This window comes from Lolium rigidum, chromosome 1 (genome assembly GCF_022539505.1).
Source record: "Lolium rigidum isolate FL_2022 chromosome 1, APGP_CSIRO_Lrig_0.1, whole genome shotgun sequence".
NCBI classification, from domain to species: Eukaryota; Viridiplantae; Streptophyta; class Magnoliopsida; order Poales; family Poaceae; genus Lolium; species Lolium rigidum.
Window position 1 is genome coordinate 94,976,026 of NC_061508.1, and position 9,981 is coordinate 94,986,006.

The window sequence follows — 9,981 nt, forward strand, 5'->3', positions numbered from 1 at the left end:
GGCTCCCATCTTCTAGCTCGACTGGCGCCGGCAGGGGCCGCCTCCTCCTCGCGTGGTGGGAGCTCTGGCCGGAGCTTCACAGCGGCCCTAGACAGTGTGGCTCGTCCGACGGAGATAGACGCCGGGGTGGCGGCCCCGGACTTCTTCGGCGACCTTGGCGATCGATGTGGCCGCAAGGGCGGCACGAAGCCTGGTCCGGAGGACTCGGTACGGATCAGCCCCTCATCTCCGTGTGGTGCTGGTTGTGATAGCGGTGCCCACTGAGATCTCTGGTTTATTGTTGGGAGCCAGCGGGCAGCGGCATGAGGGCCTGCCGAGCTGCTTAATAATGGAGGCGATCCTTGGGTTCTCAAGTGCACCATCTTGGTTGTCCTGATTTGAAGCAGTTCCCATCAGGAGGCTTTTCTCTTTCTCTAGGTTCTCCCTGTCTACTTTCAGCCTTGCCTCTTGCCGTGCAATCTCAGCCTGCAAGAAAGGCCAAGTACAACATCATGTGTTAGATGTCGCAAAAGTATGATGAGCTACACAAAGGTCCTTGAACTCACCTATGACTTCCTCCACATAATTTGATACAGAAAATGTTCTGATTACAACCCTACATGGTTTCGGCTCTAACTGGAGACTACCATACTGATTTGATAATTTCTTCGTTTGAAGGCTTTCCACCAGGTTTCAGTTTTCATCAGCTCCGGTTATGATTTAGTTTTTGCTTCTCTGAATATAACCCTCTGTAGTCTGTTGTGCCCATAAAGCAACTGGGCGCTTATTACGGTTATACAAGCTGACAAATTTGACTGAACAAACCATACAATTAATAGGAAAAACAGCAACAAGCCAAGCAAGATCTTGATATCATATTTTTCTTAGTAGGCAACTTAGGAAGATGTGCATATTACTTTGACATTTACCGGTTACCTGGCCCGAAAGGAACAGTAAAAACAAAAGCATCAAGATTACAAAAATGGATAGCACAATTATGTCATAAGACTGTCTAACCAAGGTTTTTAGCTAAATGACTAACTAGGTTAGATTACAAAGAAAGCCTGGCAACTGGTAGGTTGTATGAGTCTATGAAATTATGTGCCCAAAACGGGATCAGTGTAGCCTAGCAGGGTATGGATGATCATCCCCACTTTCTCACCTCCTCCACCAGACCTATCAATGTCACGTCTACCAGTCCTACACTCCCAGCACATATAGCAGGTGTTCGTACATTATAATGTCATTTACTTGCGTTGTGTCATCTCAGAATATAGGATACCCAGTATTGCCAAAACCAGGACTGTATCTAGTTTATTTGTCTTCTGACGATAATTTCATTTCTTTCCTTGGAAAAATTTCACCAAGGCTCAACTACCTCACATTAACCAATCGGGTGTATAATTCTGGACCATGTAGCATATTTGAATGCAAAATCACAAGGATTTGTCAACTGGTAATATTGTTAGACGATAGTACAAGGCAACAAGGAATTACATAGTAGAAAAAGAAAGACCACTACTCTAGTCCACAACTCAAGGGCATTAGTCTGATATACTCTGCTCTAGTCAATTTAGAGCAGTTGATGATCAATGCTTCTCAGAAATTGTTCTTTGTTGAGCCTACTTGTGAGACATTTTCTTACATCTTAACTTCACCTCTCAGTCACCTGAATGTTTTAACTATATTCTACAGAACTGCAAGAGGCCAACTTTGTTCCTCAAGAAACATTCACATTTCCAGTAAGAATTTGTGAGAATACACACAATCAGATCTAGCTGTGACAGCATCCCATATTTACCCCATTGTTGATCACTGAACAGATAATGCAAAATGCTAACCATGGTGATAGGGGAAGATGGAACGTGGATTGCATTTGGGATTCCTCACCTTGCGGCGGGAGAGCTCGGTCTTCCACGCGGCCTCCCATCCGGCGACCTCGCGCTCCTCTATGTAGCTCTGCATCTCACGCTCCGTCATGACGGGGTCCTGGATGTCCGCGTCCAGCGCCTTTATCCGCACCGACATCTTCCTGCGCCTCACGACCATAACCACCACTCCTCCTCGCGCTCCTTACCATCAGCAGCAGTTACCGACGGCCACCATGGATCATTTGTTTCTAGGGCATGCAAGAAGAGGACACCGGAATTCACCAGGGCGCGTTTCTTGCTCGGTCTTGTTCTGTTTTGGCTTTGCGTGGATCAGGCGGCGTAGCAAGGAAAAGGGGGAACGGCCCAGTGGGCCTGTTTATGGAGCAATTTGATCACTTACCTTTCTCTTTCTCTTTGTCCTTTTCTTTTTCTTTCCTTTTCTTCTTTTCTTTTTCTTGTTTGTTTGACTACTACAGTACTGCTCTTACTCTCCATTCAGAAGATACTGGTTTAAATGTGGTTAAGCGTCTGACTAGCAACGAAAATTCCGCGCCAACTTGTGTTGTGTTATCAAGCCATTGGTCGCCACATGAGCCTTGCCACTCTACCAGTAGTCGCCACAGGAGCAAACTCCATCCTGGAAATGGTGGAACCGAACAGGGTCCCTGATGATGATCACCTTGCCTTCACTCTTGGAGACGAGCTTCACGAATGAGTGACAGTCACCACAGATCCTGAGGTTCTTCATGATCCTTACAGGCTTCCCTTCCATTGAGTTCATTGTCCCAAATGCGACGGCTAATTTCTCGCTGTGATATTTCAGCAGATCTTCCTTCTGCTCACTCTCAAGATCCTGCAGCACAAACTCTGTCTGTGGGACGTACCCGAGGTCCGTGACCCGCCTTACTAGCCGGTTCAGTTCCTGAACTATACCAGCTGAGCATGGGTGTGAAAATTCACCAGCAATGAACACATGGACCTGTTTCCCCAGCTCGATCCAGCTTCGCCCTGGCTCCTTTTTGGCCCCTTGGTTTCTCATCGCCTTCCATGACTTCTCGGCATCTGTCCATTGTCGCAAGTCAGCATATGTATTTGACAACAATATGCGTGCACCCTGGTCTTCAGGCTCAAGTTTAAGGATCTCTCTCGCTGCATATGCTGCAAGGTTGCCGTTTTTGTGCATCCTGCACGCCCCAAGAAGGGTCCTCCATATGACCAAGTCCGGCTCGAAGTTCATCTCGCTGATAAACTTCACCGCTTCGTCAAGCTTCGCTGCCCGGCCAAGGAGATCAACCATACAGTTGAAGTGTTCCCTCTCAGGCTGAATGCCAAAGAGCTTCTCCATCGACCTAAAGTAGTGCCAACCATCTTCCACCAAACCGGCATGGCTGCACGCAAACAGAACTCCAACCATGGTTATGCGGTTCGGCGCAGGCCCTTCGGACCGCATGAGGTCGAAAACTTTCAGCGCCTCGGTGCTTCTCCCGTTCTGCGCCAAACCGGAGACCATGGTGCTCCATGAGATCACATCCCTAGCAGGCATTCTTCTGAACAAGGCGTCCGCATCCTGCAGGCTCCCGCACTTGCAGTACATGTCGAGAAGCGCATTGTGCAGGATCAAGTCCCTGTCGTACTTGAGCACGTGAGCGTGGACCTGCATTCCCACCTCGAGCATGACCATACCGGTGCACGCGCGGAGGACGCTGGTGAGGGTGCCTTGGTTGGCCGAGAATCCGGACCCCTTCATCCTCGTGAACAGCTCTACCGCCCCGACGCCGTCGCCGCTCTGCGCGAACCCCGCGATGATCGAGTTCCACACGACCAAATCACGGGTCACCATCTCGTCAAAGACACTGCGGCCGCTGTGTAAATCCCCGAGCTTCATGTAGGCGTCGATGAGGGAGCTCCGCACGAACACGTCCGAGTCCAGCCCGACCTTGAGAATGCTCGCGTGCACGGCGGCCAGCACCAAGGGCGTGCCGCAGGCCCCGAGGACGCTCGAGTAGGTGTAGCTGTTGGGAGCCACTCCGTCCCTCTGCATGTCCACGAGAAAACTCAGCGCCTCCTGCTTCCTCCCGCCGGCACTGGCCAGCGCTGAAATGACAGTTGTCCACGAGACGACGTTCCTCTCGGGCATTGTGCCGAACAGGTCGAGCGCGTCGTCGAGCAGGCCGAACTTGGCGTACATGGAGACGAGGGAGTTGGAGACGAAGAGGCTGGTGTGGGGCGCTCCTCCTCCAGTGTTGGCGGCGCTGGATACATGGCCGTGGATGAGGCGGCCATCGCTGGCCGTGCCGTGGCGGACGCAGAGCTTGATGAGGCGGCAGAGGGAGATGGGGTCCGCGCGGACGCCGGCCGCGGCGAGGTCCGGGAGCAGCGCGATCGCGGCGGGGAGGGTGCCATCGTCGCAGAGGCGGGAGAAGGTGGGGAGGAGAGGGTGAGGGCTGGAGTGGAGGCAGCGGCGACCTCGACGGCGACAAGGCCCGGCGAGACACGACAGCCGTTTGAGCAGTGATCTCATTGGTCTCAAAATGTTTTCTTTCCGCCGGAGAAAACTGGGTGGTGGGAGCATATACTCCCTTCATTTTGGAATGTATTTTAGATAAATTTAAAATATTTAAAATTTAAATAAAAATTTCGCACGTACATCTTTATGTACTACTTGCTCACAAAAAAAATTCATGAAAAATCAATTTATTGTGTGATGTGTGTAAAAACGACAAAATTCGATGCTAAAAGTTCGGTGCGAATCATGGTGGAAAAAGTAGGTCGTATGTCTACTTGCTCATCTCTTAGAATCAGGATCTGCTATAGGCCGCTGATGAAAATGGCAAAGATTGGTTCTCTATAATGCTTTAAATGATTTTAGGAGACTTGATGGCAATATAAATCACAGGGTGTTACGGATATTTGACAACTCAACACATCAAACAAGTAACTAGTTAAATACCCGTGCGTTGCTACGGGCCTATAGAAATATAGGATGGATAAAAAAGTACAATGAACATATTGTTTCAGTTATCCCTAAGATCTAGAGAAACACCTACTGTGATGGTACTTCCCGTTCAAAAGGTGACTGTCAATGGTGTATTCATGTGATCGTCTATCATTCAACCACATAAGTGTGGAGCTAATTATGTTGGTTGGCTCAGATGTGTACAAACTCATTTTTTGACTCATCCTACCAATGTCATGGGCCTCTTTGAATTATCATCACCATCAAGCATTGTTAAATCACCCTAATTTATGAATGAACATCCTTTGGGAAAAAAACTTGTAAAGGACCATGTTCTAAACTATTTAATATGTGAACATATATACTTGGGGTAGTACCTTTTTTATTTTATATATAATAGTTTCCTTAGATCACATGACATTTTACAAATTATTAATAAGAACCAAGACATTGGAGGCGTCACGCTTTGCCAGCAGATTCAGAGGACTGAAAATATTTCTGAGAAATTGGTTGCTTATATTCAGACAAAAATGCACGACAAAGACTGAAGAGTAGACATGGAGAGATTACCCAAAGTTGATTCAAACCAGGTCAGGCGTGAAATCAAGGGAGAAGCGACCGGGCGTTCATCAGATCGAGCGAGAAGACTTGGCAACATGCATGTCGTGCAACGCGCACCAAGTCAGCAGTATGTCTTTTTTTTATACAAACACAAATTCTTCAAAGATTGGTCGAGACAGTTTGTTGTGTTTCTTTTATCCTCCATCGGGCATGAAATCTTGACGATGCAGTCAACCTCTAACGATCACGTGGGTCAGTCGTTCTATAAGGCTATCTCCAACGCGGCGATCCATTCTGTGCCCGCGCGTCCGGATGGGTCGCGCCGGACAAAATCGTGGCCCAACGCCACGACGCATCCCATGGCCACGATGTCCGGGACGACGTAAACCCAACACAAATATGGGACAGGTTTGCGTGGCCGCGAATGGTACGCTGCGTCCTCCCGCGTCCGCCTGCTCGCATCCTGGCCCACCCGTCGGTGTCCGCGAGTTCTATTAAATGTGGACTCAGAGGTGAACTGTCTCTATCCAGTCCCCACTCCCAGTCCACTCTCGCTTGAGCTTCCGCGCCGCCATGGCCCCGAAGCGCGAGGTCAACCTATCATAAACGACCACGTGGCCGGTAGCAGCCGGCAAGTCGCGACGGTGCCTTTCGTCATGGCACCACCGGCGCCCCAACGGGAGAGGATCTACGTCACCGTCGTGGCTCTAGAACAATATGTGAGCTTAGGGAAAGCTGAAAAAATATTATTTGTTTGGCCTGTTTGTGATACATATTCATCCCTGCAAAAATAAAGCAACCTTATTATATTTCCAATTCACCAGGCAAATAGGGCAGCCAAATATGGCCGTGTATCAATTTTGACGGAAACTAATAAATCCTAGCACTTTTTGCACCGCAATGCAAACATGCAGGTTTAAGAGACCAGAGCTCTACCATCCTGTTAAGTCTTCAGCTACCACCGATCTTCTACCGTGCATCATGCCGGACTGACTATACCACCATGAAACCTTTTTGAGTAAAAAATATCTTCACTAAAATGCATAGGACAGTTCAATGAATTAAGAAGAAATACATACAGTAACTCGATAGTCAAGGAAAAGGGGATTCTTTTGAATTCTACAGTTGTGCTCTCCAAGTTTCCATAAGGTCCTTGTCAGAAGCAGAAATCTTACCAGTTTATCTCGAATATCCTTCCCATCATCATGCATCAGTCTCCGTGGAAGTACAATTGGCTGGAGGCTAACACTAACATGGTTGGTCGTGGTCCTCATATGGAGACGGAGCGTACTCCAATGCAGCCGCCAAGGTAAAAGCTCATCTATTCAGGTGGCATGTGCCGATCGATCCGCTGCCGGGGGAGCTGTCCTCGTTGTCGTCGATGTGCCGATCGATCGACGCGGTTCGTTCGCGTGTGCCCGGCCGGAGAGCTACTTGTATGTATATGTCCAATTTTTTGCTCGGTCCCTTGGATCCCTGCTTTTGTCCATAGACATACCTGCTTGACCCGTATTGACATACATAGATGGGTAGCCGGCGTCCGTCATAGTGCACGTAGAACATCAGATCTGCGTAAGTACATGTCATTGCTGCTGCGGTCGGTGTCCATCGAGGCATTGGATTTCTTCGCCGCCGGCTTGGGATTTCTTGAGGCTAGCCAGGCAGCTTCTGAAATCCATGCACGACAATACCACAGCTCCTCCTGTCATGCACCGCGGAGCAGCACTCCGATGACTTAGAAGACACGGTGCTGCTGGTCTGATACTGGTCGCGATGCGACGGTGGCGTGGGGATCAATCGAGAAGCACCCCATGAAAGAGGGTTTGCATTGAATCCTTTTTTTTCTGATTCGGAGAGATATATTTGTTGTATATCTTACCGTGAGGGATAGGACACAGGTAAATCAAGACGCAGTTTTTTCACTTATTACAACTTGGGCTTCTCGATGCAAATCCCCGAGGAGATGTTGGGCCTAGGAAAAAAATTGTTTGGCCTGTTTGTGACACCAGGCAACCACCTAATGCGGCGGCGGCGTGGGGATCAATCGAGAAGCACCCCATGAAAGAGGGTTTGCATTGAATCCTTTTTTTTCTGATTCGGAGAGATATATTTGTTGTATATCTTACCGTGAGGGATAGGACACAGGTAAATCAAGACGCAGTTTTTTTCACTTATTACAACTTGGGCTTCTCGATGCAAATCCCCGAGGAGATGTTGGGCCTAGGAAAAAATTGTTTGGCCTGTTTGTGACACCGAGCAACCACCTATTGCAATTTAATAGTAAAGATTTTCAAAAGCCAAAAAGAACCGTACAACACCTACCGACACACGATGGTGCTTGTCGGACATGCTATCCATGATTAACTAGTTAGGGCATCTTCAATGGGGTGTCCCAAATAAATGTGGAGCCACCGTGCAGTTGAAAAATGTGTCTGCATCCAGCGGCTCGATGTAGAGTGATCGGGATGTTTATGGAGACGCAAACGCGACACAAAATGCTTCTGTGTCCGTTGATTCCGCGGTTTTCGCTTCCGCGTCTGCGACGCAGCTTTTGACATCAATGGCGTCACCTTGTCTTCTGCACGCGCACCAGGCCTGGCAAGCTACGGTACCTGTCGTTGGGCCTCCGCAACGATCCCGCCTTCGTCGTGGACTCCGATCTATGGCACACCCGGTGCGAGATCGAGGAGGAAGGCAGGTTTCCTCGGCGACCGAGAATACCGGTTCGACCAACATCCAGCGCATGCGCGCCCGCCTTCTTGCTGAACATGGTAGCCGTCGCCTCCTCAGGACAATGACGATGACGTGTTGGCCTACCACCACGAGGAGCCCAATGACAACTCAGACGACTTCATCGCTCGCGTCTTCCACTACTAGCGGGCAGCCATGGCGGAGGGCCGAAAGTTCAACATGCTGGTGACGATGACGGACGAGGAGATCGAGAGGCTCGGCGTCCTCGTGTCGGAGGTGGACCGACCGGTGCAGCCGCCGTGCCCAGGTACGCCACCGACATCATGCTGGTATGCCTCATGGAGGAAGAGGCCCTATAACGGGCGTTGTAGAACTCGGCTCCGCACCCGCGCCGCCTCCGCCTTCGTCGTTCAACCCGTGGGCAGCTCCACCTTCACCTCCACCGCAGGTGGCACCGGCATATGTTACCGTAATTTGTCGTGCTCGACGACGACGAGGAGGAGGAGTAGAGCTAGGGTAGCAGGCGGTACATGCGCCTTTTAGCATTAGTTTTTTATTTTCCTTTATCCACTATATAAATTATGTTTTATGTTGAAAGAATGCAAAACCCTAAAAAATTGCGTCGTGCCGCTGGAGGCACCCCCGACGCAAACACACGCACGGTCGAATATGACCATTTTGGTCGACGCAAATGGACGCGCGCGACCACTTTCAGCATCCAATTTGCGACCCCTGTTGGAGAAGTCGAATACCACCAAACCGGAGTAGGTACCAACCGTGTGTGCGTCGGCAAGTAGGGGCGCGTTTGGTTGCACCGGGCTGGATTCTTGCACCACTCGCGCAAGGGAGAAGAACCCCCTCGCGTTTTAGACGGGCCACGGGCCAGTTTTGGCCCGTTGTTTGGTTGCCTGGGCCGAGGTTTGGTTGTCTGCTTCCATCCCAACTTGCACACACGAAAACACAAATCAGCTGTTTGATTGCACATATCACACATCATTTTCAAGAACAAGATCCTCATGATCACGACGATGAGGAATACGATGATGTAACTTTGGCCCGACTCTGACGTACCTCCGGTGGTGCTCCTTCTAGAGCATGCGGTTCCTCCGGCGTTAGATGTGCTAATGGCACCGGCCGATCGATAGCCCGATCCGCCATGAACTTATCTTCCAGGAAGCTGAGGTACTCTTGTTGTGCCTCCTCCAATGTTTCATATCCTCTGTAGCTGTTGTTGGAGTAGCCACTGACTTGGTCTTGACAAATCCTTCATGAGCTGTAGATTCCTCGAACCCGTCCGCGGAACACCACATACCATTCGCACGGCATAAGAAGAACAGGTAATCGATCACAACCATGAACAAAATTATAACAGAGCAATAGAACTACACAAGTGTTGACAGAAAATGATAAACTAACAGGGGCATGCATTATCATGCCAAAAGTGGATCACAAGTTCATCATATACTACTATGGTGTCATCCTACCACCACAACAAAAGTGGGTGCCATCCTAACACCGCAAGTTCACCATCACCTGAGGGGTTAGTATATACCACCTCTCATAGTTACAAAAGGGAGCCATCAAATGTCTTTCAACCCTAGCTACTTCCAAAATGTACATCATTTACATCATCATCAAGGTCATCACCTCCGTGCATGCATCCCATAAATCACCCCCTCAAGGGCACCACTACAGCTTGCAGTGGTACTTGGCAAGTGATGACCGCGGATTGCACAACGGTGGGGAACCCCAAGAGGAAGGTATGATGAGCAAAATAGCAAGTTTTTCCTCAGTTAGAAATCAAGATTTAATCAACCACTAGGAGAAAGGTGTGAATTCGAAGGTGTTGCTGATGACCCACAAGTATAGGGGATCGCAACGAGTCTTCGAGGGAAGTAAAACCCAATTTATTGATTCGACACA

General features: G+C 49.4%; 2 protein-coding genes across 2 annotated transcripts; both read right to left on the reverse strand.

Annotated features, from left to right (window-relative positions):
• Positions 1 to 222: 222 nt before the first annotated feature.
• On the reverse strand, positions 223 to 2,150 carry LOC124678021. Its single transcript, XM_047213963.1, has 2 exons — positions 1,870 to 2,150; positions 223 to 465 (listed from the first exon to the last, which is right to left on the reverse strand). The coding sequence occupies exons 1-2, from the start codon at positions 2,026 to 2,028 to the stop codon at positions 223 to 225; spliced, it is 402 nt and encodes a 133-aa protein (XP_047069919.1). The 5' UTR covers positions 2,029 to 2,150.
• Positions 2,151 to 2,260: 110 nt separating this feature from the next.
• On the reverse strand, positions 2,261 to 4,371 carry LOC124649197 (pentatricopeptide repeat-containing protein At2g03880, mitochondrial-like). The gene has a single exon (XM_047188859.1). It carries the CDS (start codon positions 4,369 to 4,371, stop codon positions 2,455 to 2,457), a length of 1,917 nt encoding a protein of 638 aa, XP_047044815.1. The 3' UTR covers positions 2,261 to 2,454.
• Positions 4,372 to 9,981: the final 5,610 nt, after the last annotated feature.